Source organism: Perca fluviatilis, chromosome 16 (assembly GCF_010015445.1).
Source record: "Perca fluviatilis chromosome 16, GENO_Pfluv_1.0, whole genome shotgun sequence".
Lineage (NCBI taxonomy): Eukaryota > Metazoa > Chordata > Actinopteri > Perciformes > Percidae > Perca > Perca fluviatilis.
The window spans coordinates 9,164,970-9,184,779 of record NC_053127.1 but is presented as its reverse complement, the minus strand read 5'-3'; the positions used below and the strand labels follow the sequence as shown (position 1 = coordinate 9,184,779).

The window sequence follows — 19,810 nt, the reverse complement described above, 5'->3', positions numbered from 1 at the left end:
GACTCATGGACACAGACTATAAAATCCTTCTGTTTGACGTTGTCTTCTTTTGCCTGCCAGAAGCATACACTATACATAAGTATAGAAACGTGCACTTGTCCTGTGCAAATATTTTGTCAGCTTTGCAGTTCAACATTCTAAAAATCTAGAAACACGCTGATCAAACCAAAGCCTTATCAGTAGCTTAAAGAGTGGTGTTTTTCACCATCTTGATTTAACCTGCCGTAGCATTATTATCAAAAAGGAAACACTTGTTTTTGGCACCAACCCATATGATCAGATAGATTAGTTTGCTCCTAATACGACACACAAGAGCATTTTCCTAAATTCGTGCCCCTACCTGTGGCAGCAGATCAACACGTCCTCATACCTAAACGAAACGGTTGCAGTTTTAAAAATGTCCGTTTAGTTAGGTTAAGGCAACTAAACCACTTGGTTAGGTTTAGGATAATATCGGGGCTTGGGTTAAAATAAATAAGTTTATGTTAATTAAATTCTATACGTAATTACATGACGTTGCTATGTGCGTAACGTAGCAGAATGTTACCTACAAGTTAACTTGCGTACATGAGGGGTATGTTCACACATCTTCTTAAATGTACCTTTTTAAAGGTCCCATGACATGCTGCTTTTTGGATGCTTTTATATAGACCTTAATGGTCCCCTAATACTGTATCTGAAGTCTCTTATGTAGACCTTAGTGGTCCCCTAATACTGTATCTGAAGTCTCTTTTATATAGACCTTAGTGGTCCCCTAATACTGTATCTGAAGTCTCTTTTATATAGACCTTAGTGGTCCCCTAATACTGTATCTGAAGTCTCTTTTATATAGACCTTAGTGGTCCCCTAATACTGTATCTGAAGTCTCTTTTATATAGACCTTAGTGGTCCCCTAATACTGTATCTGAAGTCTCTTTTATATAGACCTTAGTGGTCCCCTAATACTGTATCTGAAGTCTCTTTTATATAGACCTTAGTGGTCCCCTAATACTGTATCTGAATTCTCTTTCCCGAAATTCAGCCTTGGTGCAGAATTACAACCACTAGAGCCAGTCCCACAATGAGCTTTCCTTAGAATGTGTCATTTCTGTGTCTGTAGCTATTGAGGAGGAGAGAGGGGGGGACGGGGGGCAAGGTGGAGGGTGGGGGTGTGGCCTTGACCAACTGCCACTTTGCTCGTTTGCAAGCCATGATGTCTCTCTCTCATGGGGGGGCCAAATTCTCTGGGCGGGCAAAGCAGAGAAAGGGGAGGTAACCTTGCTCCTTATGACCTCATAAGGAGAAGATTCCAGATCGGCCCATCTGAGCTTTCATTTTCTCAAAGACAGAGCAGGATACCCAGGGCTCGGTTTACACCTATCACCATTTCTAGCCACTGGGGGACCGTAGGCAGGCTGGGGGATCTCATATTAATGTTAAAAAACCTCATAAAGTGACATTTTCATGCCAGGTAAGGTATTAAGGTATTTGCATAAAACCAATCCCCATGTGTTTCATATCAAACTGTTCACAACAAACTCAGCTTTCCGTATAGTGACGCCCACATTCTTTCTAGAGCAACGTGTAAAGAGATAATTTGACGCTAAAGCTGAAACGTTGATGTTCGCTTTTGGAAATTCCTCATATCTCTTTTGAAAAAAAACCTTAACTTATGTTGTGTTTTACAAATTGTTTTGGTGCTTGAAATGAGTTCACCAAAGTGTTAATTTAAATAGTAAAAAAACATTCTGAAAAAAAAATTCTGAAATAAAATTTTGTAATATCGCTTTTTGAGTAAGGAGTGTTGTCAAAACATTGTTTGGACGCGCAAGTGCGTCTTTCTTCTTCAGAGGGTTCTTAAGCTGCTTGTACAAATTACCTATGGGGTCGTTTTTGGGGGAGCACGGTCTCGTTTTTGGAGCCTCGCTGTGAGAAAGGGCAACAGTTTAGATGTGCGGAATCTGAAATGCCACCAACATGACAAACAATCATTACAGTTGTGGGTGTGTGAACTTTTGTAAACCTCACTCAAGGTGAGGTATTTGAAGTTCTCAGGAGGCTTAAGGCACTGTGGCAGTTTGTGTCACCCTTAATTGCTTTAGAGCACTTTCAGATATCTCTCAAGAATAATATGCTTTCTACTGAGCCGTCGGGTCTTTGAGGATTTCGTAACAGAGAGAGTCGTGGGGCTCGACTTTCTGTTGTCAGATGTTATTTAGTTACCTTACCTTCAAGGCCTTTACCACATAATCAAATATTGAACCTTGGTCTTGTCTGACCTTGTGCGCTTAAACTATGTTACAACCTAATGACTGTCTGTTTGGCAAAAAGACAATCCATTGGAGATCAGATTTTGCTTCAAGCTACACATCACCTTATAGATTAGAGAGCAGTAGTCAAAAACTGGCCTATAAATGGTTCATAACACTAAGTAGCTGTCTTGTGTGTTTTTGCCTGAATAAATCATTCTATTTCACTTAATAGCTCCTTATCCATCTGCAGCACTTGAGATGTAGGTAGTTGATAATGCGTCTGCTTGAATAGCATCTTGTGATCTACAGCACCGAGTCATGGTCTGGTGTTCCCTGCAGAAAGAAATGCGTTGGTTGGTCGGCTTGTTACATTGATGGTTATTGTTTATGTGCTGATGTATTATGACTGATGGGATGGGACATTTTTGAAATTGCTTGGTTATTAGCTGTAAAAATTAAAAAAAATGAAAAGCTCCTTTGTTTGGGACACAAACATCATGCATGCACCTTAAGCTTTGCCTGGTCAAAACAGAATAGTTTAACAGAGTCCAGACCATAAAATGTTTGTTCTGCTCTTTGTCAACAGGAAGATGCACAGCGGAATGAAGACCTACGGCTGTGAGCTATGTGGAAAGAACTTCCTGGACAGCCTCCGTCTACGGATGCATTTGCTTTCTCATTCAGGTAAAGAAATCAGACCAACCCAAAAACCACAACCCTACACGGTGATCACTGTTGAGCTAGCAGTGCGCTCTGGTTTCATTGCTTGGTTTACTGCTGGTTGTAGGGAATTACTGATGGGATTGGGTTTTTTTTAACAAGAGAACATTCATTACTGCTATTACATTTTAGCATTATTGTTTCAAAAATAATTGTGCTAAACATGCAAAAGCAGTGGCATGGTCCTTTTTAAAGGGAGAGAGAATCTCTTTTTCTTGCAGATTTATGCTCTTAAACCCTGAAGCAAGGCCTGACTTAAGCTTTTACTCTTACATCTCACAAATGGGGTTTACAAGCATTCACAGATTAAAAGGGATTGATTTACTATGAATACATTGTACAACAACATCAGTATTAAAAACCGATTTTAACATATTTATTTACAATAGATTTTAACTTTGAAGTTTCTGCAGCCCGAGAGCTGCACTGTAACAAATTGCTGTAGTACAGTCAAATTTTACAGTTACTTCTTGTTCTGACATTTGACAAAGTTTAGCTGTATATCGGAATGCATTGTGGGTCCAAAATAATTACACTAGCTGACAGCATTTTTCAAGGATAGCTTGCCTTACACATGCTTTATTTCACTATAAATATACCAGTTTTAAAAATGTGAATGTAAAGCATACCCCAATTTCAGTGATGTATGGATGAAAAAACTCTTCAGCCCAGTAAAGCTGAGCAAACTTAACCAAAGAGGTGCCTGCACATCGTCATCCTGTAGCCCTACACGTCGGTGACATTAGAGGTCTGAAAGGCAGTACAAGTCAGAACACAGGATACATTGATTGGTCCAGTTTGACACTATTACACCCACTCCAAAACACACACACACACACACACACACACACACACACACACACACACACACACACACACACACACACACACACACACACACACACACACACACACACACCCCAGCAGTCCCGGTGCTCTGAGCCTACTTAGCGCAGCACTGTTTTAATGGCATGGGCCGTCTTTTATAGGCAGCAAAGAGCTCCTCATTCCTAAAGCCCTAAGTGCAGATAGTTTATTGAGACACTGTAAAAGCCATGGGACCTCTGAGGGAACCCCTTCTGCGCGCACACACACACACACACACACACACACACACACACACACACACACACACACACACACACACACACACACACACACACACACACCCCAAATCCATGTGTTGACGTTGGCCCAGAGATTGAGCAGTCTGCACAATACTCTGTATGTTTTCCAATAGGTCCCAGTAAGTGGTCTGATTTGTCTACTTGGCATTAATGTTGTCGTTGTTGTCGGTGGTGGGGGATACACCCCACCCCTCAGCCAACTACTGACAGTAGGCAGAAAACGATAATTGCCGGGATGATTTGTTTGTTCGTATTTCACCCAAACCTAAACAATGACTGAGATGGATGCTGACACTCCTGCTATGTTGTGACAAAGATGAATGAGAAATTCACGCTGTGCCAGTGAATTGGCTCAGCACACAACTCAGCGTGTCAAACACAAAAAGTTGCTCTGAGGAAATATTCACTGTTTATTTTAGAATTACACCCCATTTCCAGAGTCCCTGCTGCAAATGCGTGCTGCTCTTCTTCTCACTCACTTGTCAAAGCAGAAAGAAGTCGCAGACGCTCTGTCACGGAAACACGTTGGGTACTAAATGTTTTGGCGAATGTGTCTCGCAGTGTGTTGCCCCGCTACGTGCTCCACCTGACACAAAGTCCAGCCCTAAAGCCTCTGTCCTCCTGGAGCCGGCTCCTATTTTGTGTAACATCATATTGTGCAATCATTTTGCAAACGTTTTCTTTAAGTCCGGTGTTATGACAGAGTGGAAACTGAGGGTGAGTCGAGGCAATCTCGTGCACAGATACATGTTGTCTGTTCCTGAAGTGTGAGCAGCTCTCTGCATGCTCCAGTGGAGATTAGCCTTAAAGAGACATGCCCTGGCTGCTGACATGGATCTAAATGGCAACACTAAAACCTAAAACTTGTGTTTTGGGAATTTGTCATTGTATTAGTTGTAGTAGTTAACAGTAACCATTTAAGGCAAGTACATTATAGGCTATCTCTGTCAATCATATACATTACCATTGTTCATTAGTTACAGTAGTAGTATTAGAAGTGTAATGGAAGTAGCATTTAACAAATCTGAAAATTTCAGGAAAAATTAGGCTTGTGGCAGAAGAGGCCTTTTTCATTCATATTCTGCTATTTTCTTGACTTGGTACATAAACATGTACAGTATTACCAAAAATCATGTAGATGTGTAAATAATGTTAAAGTTTTTAGCTTTGTATACGACCTATCAGAAGTCTAATATTTGTGATGACCCCATTTATATCATCATGTGTGCTGCCTTTTGCAACAACAAAAAAGCATTTTGTTTAAGTTTAATTTTGAGGGAACTACATGGTTTTGTAGAGGTAAGGTATATGGAAGGAAAAGAATGACCGGTACCTGACTCTTTGGGATTTTAAGACCAGAAAGATTAGAGAGATCGTGATTCCCTTTTTAATAAAGTGTGAAAGAAGACTAATATAAATAGTCCTTCAGGAGATGCTTGTGTTAGCTCAGACCAAACTGAGGAAATAATTATCTGAGTAGATTTCCAATAGAAAGTAGGTCATTTAAAAATCCTCTATGGTATCAACAGGTAAACAGTAATTCATAATTTGTACCCATTGACATAAGGGTAAAACTGTTGATTTCAAATGGAAAAAAAAAAAATAGAACATTGAAAACTCGAGGAAGAAGCACATTCACCTTGAGAAAGGCAACCAGGCGGAAGATGTGGGCAGTGTATTTTTAGCAACTGTGGCAGCAAGTGCACAAACTTTTTTTCTTTCGTTCTTTTCTCTTTTTTTTTTCCTCTTTCCAAGCGGGGCTGTGTTGACGCACGGCATCAACCTGCACTGTTACACACATCAGTGTTGATTCATAGCCGCTTTGGTCTGGCGTTAAAGGCAAGACAAGCGCTTCTGTCGAGACGGGCGACGGTTAGGGAAGAGACAGCGCTGAGCCAAAGCTTCTTTGATAGTTTTTGTTGTCTCTTTTTTTTTCTTTTCTTTTCTTTTCTCACCTCCACCGTTTGACTTTCAAGGCTCGATTTTTTTTTTTATCGTGCCTTTCTGTAATGATGACACTTCACCGGGTCCCAAAACCCTCAACCTCAGCCCCTCCTCCACCTACGCCGACGCCATCATCCTTCAGCTCGCTTCAGAAAAGACAGAATATTGGGGAGATGAAGTGAGAGAGTGGAGAGGCTTTTTTGTATGCACAGCGTGTCATGGATGTGGAGCGTTTCAGACGCTGCCGCTGCTGCTGCTGCTACTGCCTCCTCCCCCCTCCCCCCTCCCCCCTCCCTCCTCCCTCCTCTCTGCTTTCCACTCTGTCTCTCACTCTCTGTCTATCTGTCCGTCCGTCTGCCTGTCTGTCTGTCTGTCGGTCTCTCGCTCTCTGTGCTTGTTGTACGGAGAACTTGGCGGCTCGCCAGTCTGGGCTGCCTGCCACCACTGAGGGTACAGTATGTACAGTCTACCTTGTGCCAGCTATTTATTTTCTTTCCTCTCGTCTCGTTCTGTCTCAGTCCTCTCACCACGTTGTTTTCTTTTCTTTTTTTCTTTTTTTTTTTTTTTTATCTCCGCCTGACGTTTAGTATTTGACAGTGTTTGCTGAGCTGAAGCCTGCAGATGGGGGTTAGAGGAGGGTGGAGAGCTGTGACTCAGCCCCATTTGGGTGCATTTTGAGGTCCTACATGTTGTTTTCTTTGAATCATAGCAGCACTTTCACACTGCCGATGGACAATTAAGCCAGTATTTTGAGTAAACTGTGAAAGATTATCCCAAAAAATCCATATACTTCATGTTTCACCTAGATGTGTACTTGATTACAGTCTTGAAATGGCAGTCAAACCACAATAAAACCCCATGATGATAATAATAATAATAATAATTCTGAAATCAATCAGGTGCTGAAACTGGACCTACTATTTTTGTGTTGAGCGAAATGCGGCCGTAGCCGAGTCAAAAACTGTCTCGTATCTAAAGTTTGCGTTGAATGTCTGGTCAGATTCATAATTTTCTTTACTCATTCTTTGATCCAATGGTTCCTGATCCTGGTTCCAGTTTTAGATTGTATCAAAGAATTTCTAATAAGGGAAGAAGTTCCACTCTCTCGATACTTCCGGCTTCTGAACTGGTTGCAGTTCCACTCTGGTTCCATATAGGGGGCGCTCACAGGCGAGTGCAGCGTGAATGGGACTCTATGGAGCTATACCCCTCAAAATCCTCTTCTCTCAGGATATCATTTTTTGTCCAGTAATTTGAATGTTGCATTCGAAAGGGGAGGATAAGGAAATACACACTGCTGGGTGTTTAGATTTTTTTTTTAAAGTGGCTTTTTTGTTCTAAAAAGCCTTTTAAAATGTCAGTGACGTCATACACATCGTACGGCCGGAGATACTGCTTTACGGCAAGCTCTGAGTCGCTTCCTTTGTTCTCTCGAGGCATCGACAACACAGCTAACAGGTTCGGCTCTCCCTGTTAATACACGTGCTAGAAAGAGGTTTGCTAATGTGTTAAAGACCTCGCCGAAATATTCACTCTGACATTCTGGTTCCGCTTCGGATGCCGTCAAGCGGGATCTCTGGTCGTAATCAGTCCTTCACTGACCAATCAGCATTCATTAGCAGAATGCTAGCGTGCTATGGGCAGCAACGACTCAACCTGTAAGAAATCAAAAGGACATAAGTACTCGTTCATTCAACTTTCGACCTATAATCCATGTTGAACTTGCAAAAAACTACAATCAAATCTGAGATTTGTCAACGGCAATCAGGCGAAATAGACAAATTTAGCCGTCTAGCTCCATAGAGTTCCATTCATTTTGCACTTGCCTGCGATCACCCCCAGTGGAACTCTGGTGGAACTGCAACCAAATATGTTACAATGGGGCTTAATAGGGAGTGAAATGGCTCTCCGTAGACCGACTCTGATTGTATATTATTTAGTCAAAGTTCGTGTACGGCTGTTTGTTGCGTGTTTAGATGACACACACAGAGAAAGACTCTGGTTTAGGCGTGGGGTGGCGCCTGGGTAGAGCGTGCAGGAGGCAGGACATGGCCGCGGTACCATCGGCACTTGGTAATCTAAACAACCGAGTCTCTTGCCGTTACTTGAATTTGTCCTTTGCCCTTACCGACAGGAGGTCTCTCCAGTTAGACATTTTCGTTGGTGTCCTTGTGTAAATCACCCCTCTACTTCTTGACCCTCGGATGTTTGTTTTCTAACTATTTCGCTCCAGCTGCTTTAAAGAAATATTATTATTCACACATGGGCTCAATCGGAAAAAGTTCCAAGAATATTTAGCAGTAATGAAAACATGACATTAGAATTCATTCAGGTCAAGGCCTTCAAACAGACATACCAGTGTAGTTTTAATAATATCAGTTAAACTGTACTTTATCTGCCATATCCAAAATAATCTGTCTTTTAAATCTTGTGTGTGTGTACGGGGGTGTGTGTGTGTGTGTGTGTGTGTGTGTGTGTGTGTGTGTGTGTGTGTGTGTGTGTGTGTGTGTGTGTGGAGCTCATCAAACAAGACCAGACCAGACTGATATGATTCACAGTTTGTTTTCCGAGCGAGTTGTTGCAGCATAATAAGATTACCCATAAAACTCTCCCTGAACACCCATATCACCATTTTCCTTACCACCAACTTTTCGTCTTATTGCCTTTATAGTGTGTTAATCCTCCTGTAACATTATGTATATGTAGTAAAGGGTTGCTGGATTAGCCAGATGGTTATGTGTGTGAGACCGGAATCACTTCTTTTAAGCAAGTCAAGTCAATTTATTTATAGAACACATTTAAAACCAACCTAGGCTGAACAAAGTGCTGTACAAAGTTATATTATGTTATAAAAACAAAGGAAGACAATAAACATATAGACACAATGGACATCATACAAACAACACACTTCTATACAAATGTCCCTAAACATCATACGCCAAAGAATAAAAATGTGTTTTAAGACGAGACTTAAAGATCTCGGCAGTAGAGGAGGACCTGATATGAATGGGAAGTTTGTTCCAGAGTCTCGGGGCCACAACGGAGAAGGCACGATCACCCTTTGTTTTCATCCGAGACTGTGGAATAGCTAAAAGGAACTGATTAGACGATCTTAGGTTCGTGAAGGAGTGATGTAGGGTAAGCAGATCAGCAATATAAAAAAGGGGCCAATCCATGTAATGCCTTTAAAACAAGTAACATTACCTTAAAATCGATTCTATATTTGACCCGGTAACCAGTGAAGAGAAGCCAATATCGGGGAATTATGGTCCCTCCTTCTGGTACCAGTCAACAATCTAGCATTCTGGACAAGCTGCAGGCGTGATAAAGATGATTGGCTAATCCCAGAATACAAGGAATTGCAGTAGTCAATACGAGACGAAGTGAGAGCATGAATAACAGTCTCCAAGTCCTTACAACAGGAAGGATTTTAGTTTAGCAATAGTCCTGAGATGAAAAAAGCTACCTTTGACAACAGAACTAATTTGTTTGTCAAATTTTAATGCTGGGTCAAAGATGAAACCTAGATTTCTGGCAAAAGCACACTTAAAAATATCCATCTTTATTAAACTAGCAGTCGCAGGCTAAGTGTGTCGCTCAAGGGCAAATTGTGATAATATATAAATGGAGAGATTGTCTCCGTAATGTATCGCCTGATAGTGTGGGAACCAAAAAGAGTATTTAAGTACAAAGCATGGGGGATTGTCTTTATTCACCTTCCCGTTTCCTTTACCGTACTCTTTTACAGTGGTAAATATATGTAGCATGTGTTAAAAGTTAACAGAGGACTTTCAGGTGGCATTTACAACATTCCTGGCAGATCTTCAGCTGCACTATGAACAGCTGATTGCACATATTACAGCAGATATTACTCGATTTCTCAGTCGAATTTAATAGGGACAGTTTTTTTGGCTAGTTTCTGCTCCACTAGCCTCCAAGGATTTTTCATGAGTGTTCCTTAAAGTGGAGGCATTATATTGCAATCGTTTGTATTCTGGGCTATTTTAATACCAACTTAAACTTCTCATTCATTGATAGTCAAAAAGTCCTGGAATAGGGCATTACTTGCTTGGATATATTCTTAATCATTTTTTTCTTTGGATATTACCTGCTCTATATCAGGGATACTTAAAAGAATAAAATAACATGTTTGTATTTCACATTGATTGGCACTGATTTAGCAAATTAGGGAGAAGAAAAATGGGTTCATATGTTTATACTTTGTAAACAGTACTTAAAAGGGTCTTAAAAAGATATTGTTTTGGTCTGCGTATCGTATAGGATGTCAAGCCCAATTCTTAGGTAAACTGTACTTGCAATCCAGTTAGTCTATGACATATCTGTAGTCAGAGCTTCTGGGGGATGCAGTCGCTAACCAAAGGAATTATTGATGAAAACGTGACTTTACATGATAATCCCCTGGCATTTGGGGTCATATGCTAGCATTGTCTGACAGTGTGTCACACAGGCTTCATTCGTTTGGTATGCCTGTGTCTGGTTTGTGCATTAGTCAGCCAGTACAGTATATTTCCAGAGTGAGGTTTGCAGTTTAGAATAGTGTTTCTGACTAGCCCTGAAGGGAGTTTGTTTTTTATGACACCTCAGTTGGTAGCATAGCATTATGTTCTCTGTTGGTTGATCTTTTTAGGGTTGTCTGCTTAAAAAAAAAAAAAAAAAGCTGGGATTTGTTGATTACTTACAGGGTAACCACTTTTTTCAACAATCTTTGACATTGGTCCAGTTTTAAGCAAGATTGCTGCAGTGGGCAGCGACGAAACGAGCTACAATGTAAGTTATGGGGCAGTTGTCCAGCTTGTATTTACCTTCACAAAAGTGCTCTTTTTGTCACTGACAGGCTCAGATTAATATTCTAAGTGTCTGACAACATTATGGAAAGGATTTCTAAGGAGGTCGAGCTTTAAAACCTCTTTGAGACCTATCTGTTTAACCAGAAACAACTCTGAAGTCGCTAGCGCTAAACCCACCAAACTCTATTTTAAAAAAGCAATACGTTTAGTGTGTATAGAGCCAACATATTTTCACATTAATTGATAATCTGTGTGTTCATTTCAACCAAAACTAGAGTTGTGATGGTTGGAAAAGTAGAAAGACGACCCAAAACGGCTTTTCATAGTTTTATTTTGTTTCTGTCGACTTTGAATGAATGTGTATTTTACGATGCTAAAATCACTATTTATTTACATGGAGTCTGGTGGGTTTAGCGAACGCAATTTCGTGGATGATTTTATGTTTAAAAAAAGGATCTTACTCTTTACCAGAAAGGTCGACCTACTTAGAAATCCTTTCCATAATGTCAGACACTTGGAATATTAATCTGAGCCTGTCAGTGACAAAAAGAGCACTTTTGTGAAGATAAATACAAGCTGGACAATTGCCCTACTAACTTACATTGTAGCTTGTTCCGCCGCTGCCCACTGCAGCGATCTTGCTTAATACTGGACCAATGTCAAAGAATGTTGTTCCAAGGTTGAAAAAAACGGTAGTTACCCTTTAAAGCCACAATGTGTAGAAATAGACAATTTCTACTATATAAAATACTTTCCCACTCTGACTACAAGAGACAAAAAAAGTATTGACATAATTTTCATTAAAATTGTATTAAAAAAATAATAGAACCAAATAAATGAAGTGGATTTTAAAGAGACTAAAGTATGCTATATACAGAGAAATACTGTCTACTCCTGTAAGGGGCCTGTGCACCTGAGTAACATCTAATTTGTCATACGGTGTATTTGACCTGAGCGTTACACAATAACTAACATTATTGTAAGTGTACCAGGGTTAGCCAAAGTCTAGTTTTCCTCCTGTCCCTGACCAGATGTTCATCTTGGCTGCCTAAAATTAAAAGCTTTGTTCCAATCTGATCCCAATCTGATTCCAGTCTGAGTGTGGGAGTAAAATGCCCACGTAAATGTCCAGAGCATTTAGAAGAGGAAAAATGCAAAGAATTTGGATATGAACACGGCGAGGCGGGAGGGCTGCTTTCCACTTGCTCTTTGTCTGTGTTTCTATCTCCGTGGCGTTTGTTTGGCTGCTGGATTGTCGGCTGTTTTGGCTCCGTGCCGGCTCTTCCCTCACAGTGATGACGACATATTTGTGCCGGCAGGTCTGGATGTTCTGCCAGCATTCCAGCATTTATGATCGCTCGCAGATGTGAGTCCAGGAACACACTGTACTGTACTCAAACCCAGAAATTAATGAAACTTGACTGCCTTCCAGGCCTCAAATTCCTAAATGTGTGTATATGTGCGTGCATGTGTGTGTGTGCGTGTGTGAGAAGGGAGACAGGAGAGGGAGGGGTGGTAAGGGGGGAAAGCGCTATTAAAAGCAAGTCATAGGAAAAGAAGTAGTTCACAAAAAAATTGAAGTATGGCTCAAAGTGTTAAGCAGTTTGCATGTACTTTTTCTTTTTACCACAGCTGATGTTCTGTCCTGCATGCATGCGCACACACACACATACATATATCACTGCTGTTTCCCTAGGTACATTAACACAGATGACAGACCGAGTGGATAAGCAGCAGTAGCTCATACTTTAGTAGCATAACATTACTCCTTCTCTGCAACTTAAAGCCCCCTCTCCCTCCCCCCTTTCCCCTGCACTTCTGGTAATACTTCCCCTGACCTGTTGATTTACTGTTCCAAACACACATACTGGGATTATGCAGCTTGACAAATCTCAGCTGGGTTATATTACATGAAAGGAGGGCACGTCGGGGGACAGAAGTGAGAGGTGACACAAGACAGGGGTCAACCTATAATACTGTAGCATCAGCCATCACTGTCAGACTGATAATTTTATTTTCCTACCAGACAAAGGGGGACCCTTTGTCCTGAGCACATGTGACTTCACTGGAAACATGTTACTCTGATCAGCTGCCCTCTTTAACCAGAACTATGTGAACCTGTGCCTTTGGGCTTCTTGGCAAAGCAGTGTTTTCAAAGAAATAAAACATAAAAACAGTATGGGACTGAGTGATGGTCCTCTGGATGATAGGGTCTGGTTGACAGCTCTGTGCCTGGAAGCATAGTCGGACTAGATAGTCAGTTACCTTTAAATGTCATTTAACTTGGCATGGTTCTACCTGACCTGTTGCTGCCTTCCTGGAAGAGCCTCTGTGGGCATTATTTGGCAACTTGCACTGCTGAGAAATGTGTCACTTACCAGCAAAGAATGTCTCTAAATAACTAAACTAAATAATGTTTTCTAGCATGTAATTGCAGAGCAGTGCAACTCATACTTTGGCATTAAATGGCATTTATAGGGGCTGAAGTATGTGAAATATTTTGATCTATAGAATGGCAATGTTGGCCTGTCCATCTGTCTGCTCGTTTGTCTTAGAGAGACCGATATAGGAAACCCTTTTATTAAGTTACGCAAGCTAGTGGAACAGTAGCTAACCAGGACTTTGGCAATCTATACACACGGAAAATAACAATCTAATGGTTTGATTTAGATGAAATGTGCACTTGCAGGCGCCCCAGAGGATGAACCCTTTTTCATTGTGGACACTCCATGAGCTTCCCTCCAGCGCCACGCTCAGGACAGCTTCTCAGGGCTGTTAGTTTACAAGTTACGATAGACAATGTGATCATAGAACGAGGAAATGAAAATAAATTTCTGGGTGTGATATTAGACCACAAGATCTGCTGTGCTTTCTCATATAAAATATGTGCAAGCAAAGGTTGGCGAGAAGTGTTGCAGTTCTGTATCTGAATTACTGTGTGGAGGTGTGGGGCAACACCTACAAAAGCACCACACAATCATTATGCATAGGCCTACTACAAAAAAAAAAGAGCCAAAAGGATAGTAAACAATGTTGGATATCGGGAACACGCTAACAATCTGTTTTTAAAGTCACATGCATTGAAATTCAGCGATCTGGTGGAAGACTGCACAAGCAAGAAGAGTACCGAGCAAGAAATAATTTACTTCCTGGCAACATACAAAACCTTTTCTCAGACCGAGGGGGGGGGGTTATAACTTTAGAGGGAAACTTAATTTGAAACAACGGGAATGTAACGCAAGCTAATGGTGATATTGTTGGTATTGCTTTTCTTTTTCTTCTTCCCATTCTTGATTGGGCAGTGTTGGTGATTATGCATGTTGAATCGCAGTCGGCTGAACAGCCAGTCCATCTGATTGGCTGAGAGCGCACGCAGAAGGCTCTTCTTGTTTTTCGTCTCGTCTGATCAATTCTATAGACAAGAGAGCTGTCGAAACTGGTCAAAAGTTACGCTGTTTTCCCGGCAGGGGTGAAGCGGAGGGACCGCTGCTCGATTCGAGCGATCGCTGTTTGTTGTGGGTATCATAGCAACGTTTGTATCCGGTTTCCCATTTTGTATGACGAAAAGATTACCGCAGCCTGCTGGTATGGAGATTTATTTCCTTGCACGCATGCACAGAACGTACCTGGTACTTGGCCTCTGGTTGTAGTCTCTGCGGTGTGTTCTAGTGCTAAGTTTTGGCCAAGATAAAGGCGACGCCACAGTCTGCCTCTGTCGCCACTAGTTCCTAGCCGTCGGCTTGGTGTCTCAGGGCCTTAAAGCCTGCCAATCAAAAGTTAGACAGGGACGCTCAAAGTTGACTTTTCAGCCCTCTCTATTTTCAGACAAGCAGAAAAAAACAGGAAGACTTGATCTTATTCCTTTTATTACAGGGATATTGCAGCTTTAAATCCTTTTGGTTGCTAAGTAGCGAGTGCCCCTGTGCTCCCTTAATGGGCCTGATTTGGTATTCCGCTCTGATGCCAAGTCTTATTTTTGTATGCGAGACAAAGTGTTTTGATGGAGGGTGATTGCTGAAACGTCTGTGTCTCTACCAAAGGCTGTTTTTTCTTTCTTGTTTGGTAGAGAGTGAGAGTTTTATGGCCTCGCACAGTACAGTACACTTTGTGCCTTCTGCTCAAAACAAGAACACACAGTCGATTGAATTTTGGATTCGCTTCATCATCCCTCCCTCCTCCCAGCAGCTTTGTTGTCAGCAGGCAGAATGTGTGTGTACGTGTCTGAGAGATGTGAGTGCTCGCTCTCTCTCTCTGTGTGTGTGTGTGTGTGTGTGTGTGTGTGTGTGTGTGTGTGTGTGTGTGTGTGTGTGTGTGTGTGTGTGTGTGTGTGTGTGTGTGTGTGTAAAACTCAATTATTGCAAAAGCCTGCCAATTAATTTGCTCTCCTGGAAATTCGAATGATACTGTAGAACGCACACACTCATAAACACATATGTACACACGAATCAAGCACAAACACTCTCACTCTCAAACATGCTACACACACACACACATACACACACACATAAACACACACACACACACTGCTCACCATTCAATGGAAAGGAAGGAGGAGATGCGCAGGCTGGAGACATTTGTTTGCTTCAGAGTCTAATGTTAAATTAGGTTGTGTGTGTGTGTGTGTGTGTGTGTGTGTGTGTGTGTGTGTGTGTGTGTGTTGGTGGTGTTTGAGGGGTTCTTACTAGCTGAATTTTGCTCAAGGGGGCTATAGCAGGATCAGGTGGAATTGCTCGTCTAGTCTCCAGGTATTCTGGGAGTGTCTGTCCTTCAGACTGTCTCAGGGTGACAGAAGACAGAGCTGATTGTGAATCCTCCATGGCACAAATCTGGACACAATAAGTCTTGATTTTTAAGGCAATTGCCAGTCCCTGTTGACATCATCATCATCATCATCATCATCATAATCATATTCCCCCCTGCTAAGAGAAATGCAAAAAAAAAAAAATGTTTGTGTAGGGAAGTGGTAGAACTTCCAGACACCTGGTGTTTAATACAGTGTGTGTGTGCGGCAAACCCATCAGGCCTTTAACGGCACAACGAGCAGCGCATGACAAGGAAATGCATTTGCAAATAATGTACGGTGTGTTTGAGTTATGAAAAAAGGAAACCACAGTTTACCAAGGAAAACTTCAGTTATGTAAAGACTACCAAGCGTGCATGTGAGAGTGTGTACAGTGTGGTCCTGGCAAGTTCCAGTTGTGCAGTTCTGTATAGCAATTAGTGGTACTTGCCACATTTGTAGGAGGTGCTGCTATGTGTGTCTGGACAGCACATGTTGATATAAGCCCTGTTTAAATTGTATTCTTGTTGTTTGCCATTTGTGTGTTATTATTCATTGCAAAGATATTCACCTGGATCATTCAAGTCCTCAAACACATCTCAGCACTTGCATGTTGTGTCAAAGTAGGCTACATGCATATACAGGGGTGTGTGTGTGTGTGTGTGTGTGTGTGTGTGTGTGTGTGTGTGTGTGTGTGTGTGTGTGTGTGTGTGTGTGTGTGTGTGTGTGTGTGTGTGTGTGTGTGTGTGTGTGTGTGTGTGTGTGTGTGTGTGTGTGCGTGTGTGTGCGAGCGAGACAGGGGTGGTGAAGATTGTTAAAGGGATTCTGAATGCATTACAAACACCCCCCTCCCAAAACAAAAGAGTAAAAAAAAAAGCAGTGGCTGTGATGCGAGGTGGGTTTTACAGGGGGAGGGGGAGATAAGGTTGTGAGAGCAGGAGGCTAAATTTAAATCGTAATTGGCCGACTTCCACAAGCTTGTGGGCATTTTAATGAGTCATAATAACTTCATTTAAAACCAGCTGAGCAGAAAATAGATTGGAGAGAAGCCTGTGGCTAGTATGGATTTGTGTTGCTTTGTGCGAGTGTGTGCCCGGGCGTGCGTGTATTGAGCTCGACTGTAAAACCTACAGACGTGCACGTACATGCGCACACACACACACACACACACACACACACACACACACACACACACACACACACACACACACACACACACACACACAGTGCAGAAACCAACTGGTGCGACATTTATCCAGGACAGCTCACAGAATAACACCGAGCTGCTTTACATGCAGTGTTTGTGTGTTGATGCACCGTAGTGACCCAATCAACCCATTTCTGACGTGGCGATGTGCGACGTGTTCTGATATGATGACCATGACGGGGTCAGACACACTAACTCGGTGGTTACAACTGATTCTGCAGGGCTCACTATCCAAATGGTGTCAAGTGTGAGGATGAAAATAGCTCTGCAAAAATGTGAAATTATCATTAATAGTAGCACATGGAGTTTCGTAACCTCACATAGTTGGAATACTTTTGCTGCACCCTCGTTCAAACTGAGCAGAGAGCATCTCGGTGTAGGAAAATGCTGAATACTGTCATTATGGTCTACTACGTACAGTGGTGTCTTTACAGTTATGTAATGTTGTCAGGATGTCAAGTGGTAATTGCGTTGTTAATTGCTTAAAAAATTTTCTTTGAGCTTCGGTGCTTTTCAACAGCGAATATTCAAAGCTTCGGTGGCAGAGGCGGGGGAAAACCAACATTTCCGACCGCACTTGAAGGCAGCTTCATTTTATGGGAAAATAAAAGGCGATGAAGCGACTGCTTCGCTGTTGCAGGACACAGTCACCTGTTGTTACACAATCTCCTGGGCAGTTCAGTGCTTATGTTGCGTTTTTATTTTTTTATTTTTTTTTACCTTCGTAGTGTTTAAAACTTCTTCACAGTGACGTTTCGGGACTCGCAAGCTGCGACTGACGTCTGATAGCGTTACATGATTGTCCACCGCAGGCTAATGTTGGGTTGCTTTTCTCCAAAAGTTGATTTGGTCTTAACTTTTTTGCCACAGGCTTTCAAAAAAAAATGGAAGGACCTAAGTTTTTGCCGGACTGTCTGTCTGTCGAGTGACTACAGACGCAGTGTGTGGGAATGAATGCTCAGCCAGCCGGTGCCTCACTTTATTGGCATTATGAACGGGTAGTCTTTACTTTCATCAAATCGCCTGAAAACGACACTAGCCTGCTATAGTATAACCATACAGACCTCTACACACATCCGACTGCTCTCAACATTTCTGTGTTCTTGGCTGAGATGGACGACACAGCGCTGCATAAATTAGCCAGCAGCTAGTGGACATTTAGCTAGCGGCTTAATCTCGACATAACCACAGTGAATTTTAGCCTTCATGCACGTTTTAAAAATTTTTAATCCTAAAATTGAATATCTATCTATCTGTTGAATATTTGAATATTCGGATCTAAGCCCTAATTGTAGGACTGTCTCAGTGCCGCATACCTTTCGTCATGTATGCTAATATTCAAGCAAGAAATGTGTGGTCTGACCGAGAGTTAGTGTGTCATGTAAACTGTCGGGTCTGCTGTGAGCGCAGCTGAAGTTCTGTAACGGTCAGCCTGCTGAACACTTCCTGTCGCATCAAATCAGAGCTTCCTCTGACAATCCTGCCCGTGTATTGTTTCCATCATCTACTCGCGAGCTGGACAGGGGAGTCACACCTGCAAGTCAAGTGAGACTTACTCCATGAGACAAACGGCGTGTGACAGAGTCTCGAGTAAAACCACTCCTGCTTCAAAAATGCCTCCGACTTCTGCGGCATTAAGCCCAACAGTAAAACATTGTTCTGGTAATGATATAACAGTGTGTCATACATTCACGCTATTAGATTTTCACTACCACTTGTCACAGTTTCTGTAATGAGCCCATGGTATGCACTGACATTGGCAGAAATGGAAGTCAGCCAATCACATTTGACAGCTCTTTCATTGTGTTGTGACAGTGTGTGTGATTAGGCAGAGGTTTCACATGAGTGTAGACAGTCACGCACTTCTCTGTTCACATGTCCCGTCTGGTTTTTCTTCTGTTGGATTATCGGCCTGCTGATGCCCAGGGTCTTAAAAACCAAGGCTGTATTTAGTCCCATGTCAAACAAACGGCTAGACGAGTAAAGAATGTTGTATTCACACTACACCACTTTAGCCCTGACTTTCCACTCGCTGACAGTTCTCGAAGCTCCCCGATACGAGGCCCAGATCAGAGGCAAACTGGCGTTGGCTCAGCGCTCGCAAATTGACGCCAATCGCTATGTGTAAAGTGTTTCGAAGACGCTTGCCGAGAGGCTCGCAGATGCACCGTAGACGCGTTCCAGACATCTGACTAAGGGTAAATATCTGGACCTGTTGGGGAGTCCAAGAGCCAATGAGAGCGCAAGATACCGGTTGAAACCTGCGGGATGGGTGGCCTGTAACAATAGGGACCTTTTGGCATTTGCAACATGGACCAAAGTTGGTGTTGCACCTAGAGAGAACGGGCTATAGATAGTAAAGACGTGTGAAAAGGCTATTTTGTGAACACGTGTGCCAACGACAACAACAGCAAGCATGACCTACAATGAGAGTTCAGTTGGTTTGCTTTAAAAAAAAAAGGTTCCGTCTCGCGCATTGTTTGTCATGTGCCGTGTCACTTCTCGCGTGTTTTTTTTCGTGACAAAATGTAGTGCGTTTGGGGACCAGACGCACTCATCAGGGATTCCTCCTGGTGAAAGAGCTTGTGCTGTGTGAGCCCCTGTCACCAATCAGTCATGTATTGTGAAAACCACAACAACTTAAAGCCTCCCGATAACAAGGCGGCACGCTGTGTGGTGTGAACCGATCTGATGGCTTTGAAAGTTGTTGAGTGTGAACTATTCATTGAGTGCACCATGTGACTGAATACTTATTAAGTAGGCAACATATGTCAGTTTATTTGGCCAGTACAGACAGCATAACTTCTCTAATCTGGCATTTTTATGTTGCCTACTCTCTCACTCTCTGTTTAATAAAATAAGACTTCCACTCATTCTTTTGACAGTGTGTCCCAAATTTGCTTTAGCATACCACAATGTGTTTGTAAATTTGAATGAAATGTCATTATGGCTTCTTTTTTTGTTGTTTTGCAAAGGATTCATTTCCAGTCCCA

The 19,810-nt window shown here is 42.1% G+C and overlaps 1 protein-coding gene across 4 annotated transcripts in view; it reads left to right on the top strand.

Moving 5' to 3' along the window:
* Window positions 1-19,810, top strand: part of zbtb16a (zinc finger and BTB domain containing 16a) — a 153,022-nt gene that overhangs the window by 55,077 nt on the left and 78,135 nt on the right. For all 4 annotated transcript variants that reach the window (XM_039777173.1, XM_039777170.1, XM_039777172.1 and 1 more), the window contains exon 3: window positions 2,818-2,915. In XM_039777173.1, the coding sequence (XP_039633107.1) occupies window positions 2,818-2,915 (98 nt within the window). The remainder of the gene's footprint in view (window positions 1-2,817; window positions 2,916-19,810) is intronic.